The sequence below is a fragment of the Nyctereutes procyonoides genome, unplaced genomic scaffold, assembly GCF_905146905.1.
Source record: "Nyctereutes procyonoides isolate TBG_1078 unplaced genomic scaffold, NYPRO_anot_genome, whole genome shotgun sequence".
NCBI classification, from domain to species: Eukaryota; Metazoa; Chordata; class Mammalia; order Carnivora; family Canidae; genus Nyctereutes; species Nyctereutes procyonoides.
Window position 1 is genome coordinate 29,341,394 of NW_026575140.1, and position 15,734 is coordinate 29,357,127.

General features: G+C 54.7%; 1 protein-coding gene across 3 annotated transcripts in view; it reads left to right on the forward strand.

Moving 5' to 3' along the window:
- Positions 1-15,734, forward strand: part of ACOT7 (acyl-CoA thioesterase 7) — a 102,288-nt gene that overhangs the window by 80,205 nt on the left and 6,349 nt on the right. For all 3 annotated transcript variants that reach the window (XM_055306381.1, XM_055306382.1, XM_055306380.1), the window contains one exon: positions 8,407-8,591. In XM_055306381.1, the coding sequence (XP_055162356.1) occupies positions 8,407-8,591 (185 nt within the window). The remainder of the gene's footprint in view (positions 1-8,406; positions 8,592-15,734) is intronic.

Sequence of the window (15,734 nt, forward strand, 5' to 3'; positions counted from 1 at the left end):
AAATCAGTGGCGTTTGCAAAGGCTCTTGTTCCCAGTAAGGTCAGAGTCGGAGCTTCTGAATGGACTTAACCTTGGCAGGGGCCACTGTTCAGCCCACTGCACAGGCTTTCTCTCCTTACAGCTTGAATCTTGTAGACACTAGCTCACTTCCTCATTTGCAAGATTATGAGATGGAGAAAATCTCTTCTGTGCCTAGAGTTGCCCCATTCCCCACACAGGGGTGAGTCCTTCCCTTGTGAGGGCCAGTGGTAAAGCCAGCACCCAGCCCAGAGGAGGAGTGACCCTGAGGGGCGCAGAAGGGAGGGCCCCCTGTTGGGTTGGGGAAGAACCCCAGGACCTGACTCCTGAGAGCAGCCCCACAAGAACAGAGGTGACAGGCCCCATGCTTCTCTGGTGTAGGGGGCACCAATGAAGGACCAGTGACTTTCCTCTACGTGGCAGGAGACAGGGTCGGCCCCAGGACACAGATGAGTAGAAAGGACAAAATGACAACACACAGTAGCACAGAGTGTGGAGCTGCCCTCTTTTTTGTTGGGCATAGAACTAACTCATTCCTAAGTTGAGTGCAAAATGTGATCAGCACAAGGACTGTTTTTTAAATAATATTTTCAAAGAAAAGGCACACGCAGGCGGCTGAGCCAGTGGGCACCCTGGGGCTGTGGTCACAGGGTAGCAGCTGTTCATAGCCAGTGTCTGGCCTCCTCAGATGCACCACTCTGGAGATGCAACCCTAAGAGGCCCCTGAAGGCTAATCTGATGCAGGGGGCCAAAGCCCAGAGGCACAGACAGCCAGACATGCCACCTATATGTGAGCTTGCTCTAATGAATTAACTGCAAAGCTAGTGACTTAAGAGGTCACAGATTCCCTCTCTTGTGGTTCTGGAGGTCAGGCATCTAAAAGAGGTCCACGGGGCTGTGTGGTGGTCAGAGGCTCCGGGGTAGGGGGTTGGGGATCTGTTGCCTTGACTCTTCTAGCTTCTTAGCCGCCCCATGTTCCTCCGCAGCCTCTGCTCCTGTTGCTGCCTCTTCCTCTTACGTGACCTGCTCCCTCCCTCTTACGAGGACCCTCATCCTGACAAGGGCTGAATGGATGGTACAGCAGCACAGCAGGGTGGCTGACATTGTGGGGTAGGGTGGGCAATCACTGCTGGCACCTCTCAGGGCCAGCTGGTGAAGCTTAAAGACCTGAACTAACTTTTGTACGTCGCTTGCTCTATTGCCAGTTTTTTCTTTTTAAGATGAGATGTTAAAATGCCAAGGCAGCTGTTAAGGAAATTAAAAGTGGAACATACTTTCTGTGGATATCATGGTTTGGGAAGCCCTGGCAGGAAAACCTAAAGCTGGAGTTGTTTGTAAAAGAGCCATCTTCCCAGACTATTTGGGTGGAAAGTGAGGAATCTTCTAGAAAATGCTTTGGGCTGTGTTATGTAAGAAACACCAAAGTTATTTCACTACCTCCATGCTTTGCTGAAGAAAGCTCGCTGCTCTTTTTGGAACTTAAACACTGAGCCGTTCTTAACATTTGAAATGCTTGGCAACCCCTCAGCTGTGATAAGAGCAACTTTTTATTATTCTGTTTTCTAAATCCCTGCAAGCTGTGCAGTCTGCCCTGGGAGAGACGCCTTGCTGCTGGGGGGTCTGGTGAGGCACCTGCTGGCCCTCTTGGGCTGGACCCCTCCAGGCAGCTCAACAGGGATTCAGAAACAGAGAGGAGCTGTGGTTCTTGAGTGTGCTTTATGCCTCACTTGGAGGGGCATACACGTTACTTTTCCTGGTGCCACAGGAACTCATCCCGTTTCCAAATCTGGAATGCACCCGTGCCACAGGGTTACTCCATGGTGGAGCTACAGGGCAAGTGGACAATCCGGTCTAGGGCCAGAGCTCTGAGCCCCTCGCTCTGGCGCCTGCTCACTACCAGGCTTGAACAACACGGACATCCACCACTGGGGCGCAGGCATCACCTTGGCGGGGATAAGCTTGTACCCTTGCCAATCAAGTGCAGCACCATTCACCTTTGACACTTAATGCAGCTGTTGCAGTGGTAGCTGGCCCACACAGCTGTGTATAGAACTCTCCTGGCTTTCTCAAGCCTCTTGAAAACATCGCTATGGGTTCTTGCTAGGGGAGTCCAGCCCCAAGGAAGGCACTGCTCTTTCGGTGTCTCTGTCATCAGCCTTGGCCCAAAGGCCCTTTTGCCAGAGTCCAAGGCAGGCAACTTGCCCCCCCCCCACCTCCAGCTGCACCCTCAGTCCCATCAGATTTCCCAGGGGTGGGGACCCACCTGTGCCATCCCCCACAACAGTTGCTGGCCACCCATGGCTATTTGCATCATAATTAAAGGTAAGCAAAATGGAAACTACTGCTCTTCCATGCCACTCACCACATTTCAGGTGCTCAGGAGCCACGTGTGGCTGGTAGCTGCTGTATAAGATGGCCTAGAGAGGACATTTTCACTATCACTGAAGTCTGTTGGACAGCCCTAATCTCTGGGCTGTCTGGACTCCATCCCCAGTGTCTGATGCTTTAGCAGGGATTTCTGTAGACCCCTAGATGTCATATGGATGCTCAGTACAAAGCATGGTGCCTCAGTGCCCCCCTCAGCAGGGTCCCACTGCCACCCAGGTTTCCACAGAGTGGGGTGCGGAGCTTTCCCTGCAAGGCAGCCTGTGCTCCCAGGGTACCACCAGCATGCCATCCACAGGGGCACCCCGCTCAGACCTCAGGGGGCCCAGTTGAGGTTCACTAGATAGGGCCAGCTTCTCAGCTTCTTGGTGGTATTCAGGGGCCTCTGCTTTTTTTCTGGAATTCACAAGAGGAATTTGATACCAGCTCCAACTCTCAAATTCAGTTATATATATTGATGGTTGGAACCACTAGAGAAGAGACTGAACTTAAAAACATTAAAAAGTTGTGTCCCTTCATTTTTGTTGGATACTTTGTGGCAAAATAACTGCAAGTATTGACTTTCTGGGCCATTGATGGAACGGATTTCCACTTGCTGCCACCCACCACCTTTACCCCCCAGAAACCCACCAGGTCTGCGACCATGTGGCTGCCAGGACCCTGGCTCAGTTGCCTTTGGGATCCGTTCATTTTTATTTGGAGCTTCATTAGATTTCTAGATTCTTTGTATTGTCATAGAATCTCTGCTTGAAACATGGAAATGTCACATTAAGTGGTAGAAATGTACAATAAAACCATTTAAAAGTAATATTCTCTTTATAAAGCTTTATAAAGTATCGAGCTCCCAATTGTATAGTTACTAGTGATTTAGAGTCAGTAGCATCCCCGAAAACCTGGACCACATTAAAATCAGCCAGAGTCGCATCTATCTAGGTAGTTGAAATGATTTTCTATGGTAGCTGTAACAGTTTACCAAAAACAATGGCAGAAACAACACAGATCTGCTGTCTCCCCAGTTCTGGAGGTCAGAAGTCTGACCCGGGTCTCACTGGCTGAAGTCAGGGTGCTGTTCCTTCTGGACACTCTAGGAGAGAATCCACTTGTTGCTTGTTCCACCTTCTAGAGGCTGCCTGCCTTCCTTGGTTTGTGGCCCCTCCTCCATCTCCAAAGTCTGCTGGATAGCATCTCCCTGACCCTGCTTCTGTTGTCATGTCTACCTGAGCCTCTGCTCTGGCCTCCTCATCCACTTGGGAGGATCCTTGTGATGACATTGGGCTCACCTGGATAATCCAGGCTGGTCGCCCCACCTCACAGTCCTCCACCGAAGCACATTTGAAAAGGTCACATAGGGATCCCTGGGTGGCGCAGCGGTTTGGCGCCTGCCTTTAGCCCAGGGCGCGATCCTGGAGACCCGGGATCGAATCCCACGTCGGGCTCCCGGTGCATGGAGCCTGCTTCTCCCTCTGCCCGTGTCTCTGCCTCTCTCTTTCTCTCTCTGTGACTATCATAAATAAATAAAAAAAATAAAAAAAAGAAAAGGTCACATAATTCACAGGTTTGAGGGATCAGGACGTGGACATCTTTGGGGGCTGTTGGTCCCCCTGCCATCGTAGTCCATTAATGCCACGTGACACAGAGGCAGATAAGGTTCCAGACCATTTCTAAGCTCTGCCTTTCCCCCGCCCTGTGTCTTATCCAATAAGCTCTGTAGACAGGCCTGTGGCAGAGAGCACAGGAGGGCAAGAACCCTTGGGGGTTTCAGAGCAGCGTGAGAGGAAGTGCCCCTCAGTCTGTCCCAGGCCCTCAGCTGTAGATACCTGGCATCTCCAAGGTTTGGGAGCTGTCAGAGAGGCGGCAGAGGTGGTGAGCTTCCTGGCGGCTCTTGGCCTCTTACAGAGAGCTGGCGCTGGGGTCCTGAGTCTCGGCCTCTCAGAACACGCTCTCAGTCCCCTTCCCATGCAGGGACCGTGACTGCTGTGGTCATGTCTCAGCGTCAGAGCTGGCAAGTTGCTGATCTCCTGGGACCCAGAGAGAAAGGGCAGGGTTTTTTTTAAAGATTTTATTTATTCATGAGAGACACAGAGAAAGAGGGAAAGCAGACTCCCTGGGGGAGCCTGATGCAGGACTTGATCCCAGGACCTCAGGATCACAACCTGAGCCAAGGCAGATGCCCAACCACTGAGCCACCCAGGCCTCCCCTTAAATGGCAGGTTTTTTTAATGCTTCGCTACCCTGTGTTCTTCACAAGCTGAAAACAGAAAATCTCCCTTGCTAATGCAGTAACCTGTTTTAGTCATATAGACAGTCTTAGAAGCAGCTTCTTGGCCTGTGTATACATGCCCCCTCCAGAAGAAAAACGTGATTTGTTTTAGACGTTGCTTCTTATTCTGTACCAGTGCGATTTCTCCACCCAAAGACTCTGAGAGTATTAAGTGGGCACACTCTGCCCTTGGACTTAAGGTGGCATTTCCTGGAGGGCTGTTAAGCAGAAGAGTACCCAGACCCTACCAGAAATTTCTATCCTGGGCTTACATCCACGTGACATAATTAATGTGGGCAAGTGACCTCCAGCTGACCACGTTGGCAGGCTCAGCGGTTCCTCACAATCTCCCTGAGAGACAGCTGCCCCTGTGCCTGTTTGCAGATGAGGAAGCCAAGGCACTGACTGTGTAGTTCCCGGCTGGCCGCCTGCCCGGTGTACCCCAGAGCCTGGATTCCAGGGTCCTCCCCAGGGCCATCTCGGGGCTGCTCCAGGCCTCAGAGAGCCTACCTTTCTTTCACGGAGATGCTCAGTAGGGAATGGCTGGCTGTTCCCACTTCGGCAGCTCAGAGAACTGGGTGCCCTCTCCTGGCCTCCCTTCCCCAGGGCTGGGAGGTGGCCTAACACCGTGAGCCTATCCTGGGTGGGCTCATGGCTCCAAGCACCAATGATAGCAACTGTTTTCCCCCTTTAGCTGATCACACCCGGTCTTTTAAACAAACAAGCCATTCTTTGGGTGGACTTGGACATGTAACCTAGTGGAAATGTCCCCAGGCAGTGTTTCAGTGACCACTCAGCCAACACTGTCCCCCACAGAGAGCCTTGGAGCACGTGGCTACTGTGCCCAGCGGGTCCTGATCCCCCGTCTGCAGCTCCTTGGGCAAACAGAAGTGAACAAGAACACAAGCCGGCCACTGATTGGCATCCTTCCGTGTGTCAGGTGGTCTCCCAGCATTTCAGGCTGGGTTCGGGGTTGGCCTGGCAACCCTTTCTGTGGTCCTGTGGTCCTGCCCCTGTACCTGGGATGGAATGAACCAGAACTCATGGGAAAGGTCTCCATGAGATCTCTGAGCATCCTGCTTCTGGCTTTGTGTCCAAGCCCCATGTTCCCCAGTGAACCACGTTGACATAGTGGCTCTTCAGCCTCACCCAGCCTGTATGACAAAGGGGCCAGCAGGCACCTGGTTCAGGCTCTGATCCAGTGAGAAATCACTGCAGGAGCCTCGAGGAAGGGCAGGAAGAGAAGCCAGCCCAGGCTGAGCCTCAGAGCAGGTTCTGTCCACCAGTACCCTGCACATGATGGCCTCTGTCCTCACCACCTTCCAGGCTGTGAGCACCTGCCCCCCAAGACCTCTGGCCTTGTGAGATAGGAGTGGCGGTCACTGGAGGTGAGCAGGTTGAGCCTGGATGCTGTGTGTTCTCTTAAAAGGCACGTAGACCCTGGCTGAATGTGGTCAGTTGTACTCTAGGCTGGTCCACGGACATGTCTGTGGTGCCTCGTTCATGCCAGGTTCACTCAGACACAGGCTGTGACCATGCTTCCAAATGAGTGCACCTAAGGGGTCATTCAAAACATAGCCTTCAACTTGGGGACACGGAGCACCTCAGGGATGTCCTAACCCCCCGAAACCATACGCAGAATTGATCTGTTACATTTCTCTCAGCAGAGTACCCGTGGTGGCGATCACAAGTTCTCAGAGGGTAGAGGGGACACGATTATAGAAAGAACATAGGGAGGGCAGCTCGGATGGCTCAGTGGTTTAGCGCCGCCTTCAGCCCAGGGTGTGATCCTGGAGCCCCGGGATCAAGTCCCATATCGGGCTCCCTGCATGGAGCCTACTTCTCCCTCTCCCTGTGTCTCTGCCTCTCTCCCTTTGTGTCTCTCCTGAATAAATAAATAAAACAAGAAAGAAAGAAAGAAAGAAAGAAAGAAAGAAAGAAAGAAAGAAAGAAAGAAAGAAAGAAAGAAAGAAGAAAAGAAAAGAAAAGAAAAGAAAAGAAAAAAGAAAGAACACAGAGAGGTGCATTTGTACCTTTCCCATTCTGCTCTGGGTGCAAGGAGCCACTGCATCCCGGCTGCTGACCCTTCTGTGATTTGGGCAGGGCCTAGTGAGCTTATGAGTGGTATGTCCCTGTTGGTCACGGAGGCAGCTCCCTCCAGAAGAGTGGCAGGACTTGCCCACTGACCCTTGACCCTTGAGCCGAGCCCCAGGTGTGTGCTGGGTGCTTTGTTCATGACCCTACCCTTATAGCTCACATAATGGCACTTGTCACTGACCTTCCTTCCTTCCCTCCCGGAAATGGCTGTTCAGGACATGAAGCACTCCCTGTAAGTATGACACTGGATGTGGCATGGAACATTCTGGTACTTGATAACCTGAAATAACTGCTTCTAGCCTGCCCACACACTCACCCCTAACTCACCAAACTGTCTTGACTTGTCCGTCTTTCCGGGTCTTTAAATGTGTCTTGTAGCACTTGTCTCCTTGGAGCTAGGACCTCAGGGTTCCCAGGGTTGTTGAAAGGTCCCCACAGCCAGCAGTGGTTCCAGGGAGTGGGGCTGGGTGAGCTCTTCTCGTAACACCTTGCTAGGGGTGCAACCAGATATCAGCCCTTCCTCTATAAATCCCTGAGGATTAGTGCTGCCTTGTGGTCCAGAACCATACCATTGGTGATGATAATGATTGCGCTGAGTGCCTTCTGCCTTGGGGCACAAGGTTAGCACCTCGTTCGTCTCGTGTCTTCCTTGTAGTTAGCCTGTGAGGCAAGGCATGTCTGTTTATAGGGAAAAACGGGGCTCCGTGAGTTGAAGGGAGCAAGGCTAGATGGTAGGCAAGAGCCCACGTACAGGAGGGTGGGGGCAGAAGAGCCACTCTAGGTTGGGAAGTAGCTGCCAGGGTGGATAGTCATGACCCAGAGGCCATCCCACTGGGGATACAGGGAGGTTGGGGTTGAGGTTGAGAGGGAGCGGGTCACCTGGAATTGTGTTACAGGAATGTAGGACTTTGGACTTCATCATAATCAACAAAGGAAACCACATTAGTCCAGGCGGGAGGTGAGCACCTGGGGACCCTAACCTACGACAGGGCCATGGGTATGTTGTGGGAAGGTAGTGTCCATGGCTCCGAGGAGAGCTCTGGTCCCATGAGCCAGCCTGATGAGAGGAGAGCCTGGACGTAAGTGTAGGAGGATGTGGGCTGAAGTACACACAGCGGCTCTGGGGATGTAGGAACATGGTCAGGTGAGCGCTGGCCTTCCCAGGCATCCAAGGCTGCCATCACACTGGCATCAGGAACAGTAGCTGGGATGCTGGGAAGGTACTAAGAGGATAGAAGAGGTTCTTGAGTGGCGCTTAGACAAACATGGGGCAGCTGTGTGGCACAAGTAAGGCCATGGTGTGGACAATGTGGGTTGGCTTGGCCTCAGTGTTACTTTTGAAGAACAGAACCAGCTCACCCTGCAGCCGCCCAAAAGTAGGTTGGGGGCCAGGTTGCCAGGTGACAGCCACCACTCTGAATGTTCACAGAAATGTTGAGAGTAAACGCCTGCTCCCGAGGAAGGTAAACATTCAAGGGCTACTAACGAGGCACTGTGAGAGCTCATCGTTTTGATGTCCTTGTAGTTGTAGACGCTGCCTAACCAGGTGTCCTCTAACGCCCTCAGTGACCCTGCCATCCGTGCCCTCCCCTGCACCCGGCTCCTCCATCTGCGCCCTCGGCTAACCCCCTGTGTGTGCTCTGCAGGCTGTGTCATTACCATCTCTGGGCGCATGACTTTCACAAGCAATAAATCCATGGAGATCGAGGTCTTGGTGGATGCCGACCCCGTGGTGGACAACTCACAGAAGCGCTACCGGGCTGCCAGTGCTTTCTTCACCTATGTGTCCCTGAGCCAGGAGGGCAAGTCACTGCCTGTGCCCCAACTCGTGGTGAGTGACCACCTGCCCTGCTGGGGGTGCCCAGTCAGCACGCATAGAGCTTCCAGGGAAGACTGAGTCCTATGAGTACATTCTGGGGAGGAGAGCCCTGGCCTGGTGGCTCCCTGGCCCAGTGACCTTGGCTGCACTGCCCCTGTAGACTATAAGGTCAGACCAGGCAGACAGGACACGAAACCTCTTCACCAGCTCCTTGCTCTGGGGGTTACCTCTGGAGGGTTAGTACAGAGCCCAGGGGTTCCCAATACTATGTATGAAAGGGGCTAAGGACCTTCCCAAGGGACAGTTTCTCAAGGAGTCTTGGCCTGAGTGTCCTGCTTGATGGGGACCAGGCCAGACCCCTACATCACAGGGCTGGACCTGGGAGTCTCATGGCCCTTCCCAGCCCCGGCCACCTGCCCAGGCTCTGACCTGGGCATACAGAGAGAGGTGGCAGGTGTCTGTCCACACAGCCCCCCATGTGGGCTGCTGCCACTGCAATCCTGAAGGGTCTCGCAGCTGGAATCCCAACAAATTGACAAGTGCTGGCCATGGGGCACTTGAGAGTAAGGGAGCCAAGGTTCAAGGTGGGGACTGGGGAAGGTGGTGGATGGGTGGTGAGGATGCTCGGCTGGGAGGTGCTCGGGAACTGTGTATTGAGGGAATGAATGGACAAATGCATGCACGCTGCTTCCCGATCTCTCGAGGCCAATGATGGTTTTACCATAAGCCTCACACATCGTTTACCAGCACGGTCACAGTAGGGGTCCCGCCTGGAGCACCTGCCAACGAACCTGCAGCCCACTCCTCAAAGCCAACACCGCCCCAGCCCTGGGGAGTGGGGCCCCGCTGCTGGCTTCGCTGTCGGCCTGCAAGGACCCCTCAGACCAGCAAGACTCAGGCACTTGTGGAGGGTCGTCCTCCATCCAGTCCTGGGTGTGGGTCCAGCGCACAACTGCGCTGCTTGGGCTGCCCCTTATTTCTCCTCGAGCCACACTGCACATCTGTTGCTAGAGGCCACTCCTCTGGGGCCATGGTCTGAGCTTCCTGCCTCTATGGGGTGAGGGTGAGGGGGCAGAGTGGCCTGGGCAGGGTGGGTTCTCTTGAGCACCTGGCACTTTTGTGGCCCCAGCCAATGAAAACCTTCGTTACAGACACACTGTAACTAAGACCTCACTTCTCACACCGGCTGGGAACAAGGCTCTCCCATTCTGCTTTCTCCACATGCTGAGGACAACCCTGTGGCTGGTGGCCTGCCTGAGGCCCCCCGAGACCCTGTGTGTGTAGGGGGTGTTAGCACACAGGCCACCATGGTAGTGAGACCCGTGGTGTGGCTGTGGGGCCTCCTCTGCAGCCTGTCTCCACCTGCCCTTTGCCAACTCTGCCTCTCTCCCATAGGGTCTCCACATGCACCTCAAACATGATTTATCCTGAACTGAACTCGTTATCTTTCCCCCAAAAAACCCCACTGGTCCTCACGGGTTCCCTCTACTCAGTGAGTCTGAGAATGTGCCTGGTTCCTCTGTCCTCTCTCTTGCTTACCCCACCATACCCACTGTCTCTAGGCCGCATCCATGGCTGGATCCCTGCTCAGCCCTGAGTTGTCCTGCCGCCTCCATTCCTGCTGCCCTTGCTCCGACCCCACACTGGAGCCAAGGGAGTTTGCTAAAATCAGATTTTCTCCCTTTCCTACCTGATCTGCTCAGCGGCCTCTGTGCCATCAACACAGTGCAGCACAGCAAAGTTGGCTTTTCTGGCCTCGGCCTCCAGACTCATTCCTGCCTCGGGGACTTTGCACATGCTGTTCTCTGCCTGGACACCTTCCCTCAGACCATCATGGAGTCAGCTCTTTCCCCTGTTTTTCAGAGAGTTTGTCTTTAGATGGTCTTCCCTGCACACTCAAGATAAAGCCTGACCCCACCACTGCCCAGTGACTCTCTCCTATCCCCATACCATCTCTGGGCACCCAGCACCATCTCAAACCCTCTGGTGCATATGCATTTGTTTTGGATCCAGCCCTGGCCTGGTATGTGACTCCAAGATGCCCAGAACAGAGGGGCTCAGGAAAATGCCTGTGGGGGCCTCATGGGCTTGCTCACCTCTCCAGCCATCTTTCTCCACCCCGCTGCTCAGTGCCCTGCTGGACAGTTGGCAGCTGCAGGTCCCTAAACACCCCAGGGCCTCCCTCCCCTCACTGTTGCAGGCACGCTCATACTGTCAGGCACACACGTGAGTGTGGGTATCCTGCCACCTGCTTCTGGTCAGAGCTCCAGGAGTTCTAATGGTGTGGTCCCTGGCTCGTATTTGGTGCACCTGTTTCTGCATCTGTACTGGGGGGACAGCCATAGTGCGCACCACAAAGGATGGAGGAGGATTCTGGGAGCTTCACACTTGTCTGCTGCTGTTCATTGTGCTCTGCTGGAACTGCTGCCCTCCTGGGGGGAGCAGGTAGGAACACTGGACTACGTTAGATGCTCCTGAGGGTCACAAGGGAAGAAGCAGGAGGTAGGGGATCGGCATTCCCTGAGACAGTTGTCGCTACCTGAGTAGGTCCCTTCCAAGGAGGGCCTTGTGGACAGGGCTGCATTGCAGCAGGGCCTGGTGCTAGGGGCAGGGGAGCTGTTTCCCAGAGACTATCCAGGTAAAAGGAACCAGGGACTTGAGCCCTGGGGGCCAGAGGTGGCCACCCATAAGAGGGGCAAGGGGACAGGAAGACACCTGAGGCCACCCAGCTGATCCTTGCCAGGCCCAGCCCCGGGACTTAGCCTTCTGACCACTTGCGCTGTTTCCTCTCCTGTCAGCTGAGTGAGTACAGAAGCCTACAGGGCTCCCCAAATGGGTATGAGAATAAGAACAGTCAAGGAGTCAAACCATCTTCATTTTGCAGAGGCCCATTCTGAGTAAACATGAATTGACAGGGTTTTCTGGCAAGGCCCAAAGTGCTAACCATTGCTGACTTGTAAGGCTCACCCGCCCAAGAGCTCAGCAGCTGCTGTGGGCTTGTTTGAAGGGGCCGTGGCTGCCCCTGCAGCCCCCACCTTACATGCACCCCAGAACTCAGCCCACTGGGTAGACGAGTGCTGCGGCTGAGAGGGGTCCAGTCTCCTGTGGAGAGTACCTGCGGTCAGGGAGCCCTTTGTGGGGGTACTATGACCTTCACAGACACAGGAAACAGTCCTGGGTCTGGGCCAGTCTATAGATCCAGCAAGCTGTCTGTGCCCTTTCTAGAGACCCATGACATGGGACAGGGGGATGTCAGTCCTAGGTGAGGGCCAGCCCAGAGAAAGAGGTACTGGTGCCTAGCAGGGCTGCAGAAGGATGGTGGGAAAAGACACCTGCTTGAATGACGGGGACAGTGACCAAATCCCTGGGTTTAAGGGGCCAGGGGTTAGCGATGTCCTCATTGCTGATCCTGGATGTTACTGCTTGCTAATTAAAGATGGTCTTTGATTCTTCACGAAGGTGTCCTGGGGCCCAGCCTCTGGCAGGGAGGGCTGGTGACACCCCAGAGAGGGGTTTTCAGCTCCAGCCTGTCCCTGGCACTCGAGGACCACCATCTGAGCAGCATCTGTCTCCCAAAGCCCATGTGCTCCCCATAGCCAATGTGTGTGCCCATGGGGGGCACTCAGCCCTCCTCCCCTCCTCGCCACCCCCACCCCCTGCTGTCAGCAATTCTTCTACCTCCCGTCTATTTTTAGCTTCCATCCCCAGGGCCCAGCTGACACGGAAGACAGCGTTGCTGTTTGGGGTTTTTCTTGATGAATATTTTATGCTAGGGAGGCTGCACCGAGTCCAGCAGCTGCCGGCACTTCCCAGGCTAATCACTAAAGAGGCAAATGCAGAGCATGGAGCCAGGCTGCTGGTCTGGACACCAAGTCCAGGGCCCCTTGCTGCCCTGCCTCCCTCTGAAGGCCTCTCTGTGGCTATGACCTCTGACCTTGGGGGTAGAGGACACGCCCCAGATTTCACTGAGCGGGGCTGGAGAGGGGCCTGTGCAGAGAGATGGAGGAAGCCACTTGGGGACCTGGCATCAAGTTGGTCCCAACACCACCTATGGGTGATTTTTTTCTAGACCTTTTTAGTTTCCAGAAACGTGAGGACCACCAGGAAAGGCTGAGGCACAGTGGACCAGGGCCTAGACCCAGCAGCCTCAGCCTCAGCCACTGAATGACAAGAAAGTATTTTCTAGGTTAAAACGGGAGGTGGTGAGGAAATCGGGTGGCCATCCTTCTGTCCTTTTAGAGCAAGGCTTACCCCAGCCGGTGAGCTCTACCCAGAGTACAGTGAGAACGTGTGCTCGGAGGGCACCCACCCCACCGGCCCCTTCCTGCCTGGGAAGACATGTCAACATCCTGGATGCTCACTGTACTAGAATGACTTCCAGTTACTCCCTGACTTCAGAAATTCAGATGCACTGTAGTGCAGCAGCTCAACCCTGTTCCTGGAAGGGTATGAGCAGCCATGGTACCAAGGGAAGCTGTACTCGCTGCTTCCTTGCACAGGGGTGTGTCAGGGACTGGACTGCTCACCAAGCTTCTCTGCCCAGTGTTCTGTTCTCTCCCTTGGTTCTGGAGGCTTCACAGAGAGTCTGTCTTGTGATGAGATAATGCCAGGGTCCTGAAGCTGCTCCTTTCATCCAAAAGCATAGTGCTGGGGAATGTCGGTGGCCTAGGAGAATCTCAGCTGTGGGTGCCCCACCTGCACGGCCTTCACATGCTCTGCTGAGCCCAGGCTCTTCCTCTGACCATGCCCTCGGAAACTCCACTGTGTCCCTGGCTGCTCCCTAACGGCCTCTTTGCCCAAGTGGCATGTGTTTTGGAGACCATTCAGTTAACATTCACCAGCCTGGTGTCCAAATGGGAGGGCTCATGGCACCAGTGATAAACCTTTTCTTGTTAAAATGCTGGTGGTTTCTACTCATGAAATACCAGTCTTGTTGCTTCGTTGGCGTTGTTTTCAAGTCCAGGGAACCCCTTGCTGTTTTAATTTCCTTAGAGCTGGAAACCCAGAGGCGGGCTCTCAGAGGGCAACATTAGGCCTAATTCTGTGTGGTGCCAGAAGGCAGCTGCAGGAGGGGAGGCCCGTGGGGGAGACCTACAGTGGAAAGGCGGGGATCCCAGTACATCAGGGAGCCCCAGGTTCCGCTGCAGCCACGTTGGACAGTAAACGAGGGGAGAGACCTATGAAGGTTGCTGACCCCCACAGAGGGGTGCGCAGCAGGACAGGCTGGTGCCTGGTGTGCCCCAGGGTGGAATGTGGTGCCACCCACCCCCAGCTTATATGAAAACCTGCTGCCTGGTGGCACCATGCTTTCTTTGCAAGGTGGAGTCCTGTGGCAAAGGCCCTGTGAATCCAGGGACACAGTACTCAAAGTGTACTCAGAGGTACGGGTAAGAAACAGGCCCTGGACCCCTCTCTCTGTCCCACCTTGGTGGTAGGAAGGATGCAGAAGGGCCTCCCTGCGTGCTCGCACACACAGACTCAGGGTGAAGCATGTCAGCACTGCCAGCAGGGGAGGAGCTCCTCCTTCTGGGGGCTTCATCCCCACCTTGGCACGCTGTACACTCCTGCTCATGCCTTTGTCACCCATGTAGGCTCCTTTGAGCCCGTCAGTGGGCTGAGCTCTAGACTTGAGTGGGGACAGATGATGCTTAACTGTGTGTCCTATGAGCAAAACCACTGGTTTTGGATCTTTAACAAAAAGACTACACCAATTTGGAGTTAAGGCTCTTTTGTTTTGCTCTTCGGTTGGTTTGCTCATCACTCATTCAGCAGATGTGTCCTGCCCTCATTGTGTCCCAGGCACAGTGCTGGCTTCAGACAGACGGCAGGAAAGACAGACTCAACACACAGCACATGAACACACATGGGGCCGAGGACTCAAGTGAGGCCAGGCCCAGCCTCTGCAAATGGCAGTTACGGTCTTTATCACTGTCCAGAGAGGACAGCCGTGTCAGCCCAGGTGTGAGGAGCAAGTGCTGTGACACCCCCCACAATACCTGGGGGAAGCCGGCCAATAGGACCGAGTCCTCTTCACCTTCTCTACCGGAGACTGCCCCCCTCCCCTGCCTTTCCCGTGGCCCCATGCTGCCAGCCTCTCCTAGGGGAGTCCTTGGCTGCACAGCAGAGCAGACATGCTGGAGGCTGAGCCTAGCAGCGGGGTGAGGAGCCCCAATGAGAGTGCTCAAGGTTCTACAGCCATCTCACTGTTAGAGCTGCCAGTGGAGGCCGCCACGATGAGCCCCCTGTGGGTGCCTCAGGCCAAGTGGTGAGAGCTCTGTCACCTGCCTGCCATCAAGGGTGGCTTCCCAGGTGCCCGGACCCGCCTGCTGAGGTTGTGTCCATGGGGGGAGCCCCGCTCTGGGGACAGGACTGCTTGCTAGTCTAGGGGTCCTGGATGCCAAGTTCGTCCTGTGCTGAGTGGCCCCAGTCATCAGAAGACATCCTAATTGCCTGCACAATTGTCCCAAGATCCCTCCTGTCTCCCATTACAAAGACGGGAGAGGGTGCGTGCGTGGTTTCCTAATTAAGAATGTCTGTGTCCCTCCGGCTCGCAGGAAGTTGTTCTGTCACCACGGGAAACCCTCTTCACACCAGACATTCGTTAATTACAAAAAGGACAAGCTATTGATTTTACCAAGGGTGGGACTTAGTCACTCGCCCTCCGTGCCAAGTTCCAAATGTGTGTTCTCGCAGCACAGAAAATGCAAACTGGAAAACATTTGGTCTGCACCGTTAGGCTCTGCGAGCCACAGGCTTCCCTCCCGTGGAAGGGAGCCCGGAAGACAGCATCTGGCAGGAGAGCAGGAGGAGGGAGGAGAGGACACAGATCTGAGGCCCCTGCAGCTGGCAGGCGGGAGCCACGGGGCTCCCTGAGCAGAGGGGCAGGGGCATCTTCGAGCCCTGGTCTCTGTGGCCAGCTGTGAAGATGACCCCCAGGGCCACCCACCCCTCTCCCCCACGGGCAGTGCTATGGGTTGGCAGATAGTAAGGACTCTTGTCTGCGACATGGCTACCTCATGGGTATGCACATGCATACATGGCGTGACTCCTGCACATGGGCAGCCTTCTGCTGGCACTGCAAGAAATGCCTGGCCATGCCACACTCTCGAGTCCCCAATTTATAGGTGGGTGAAGCTTGCCGGGGAAGGCGGGGAC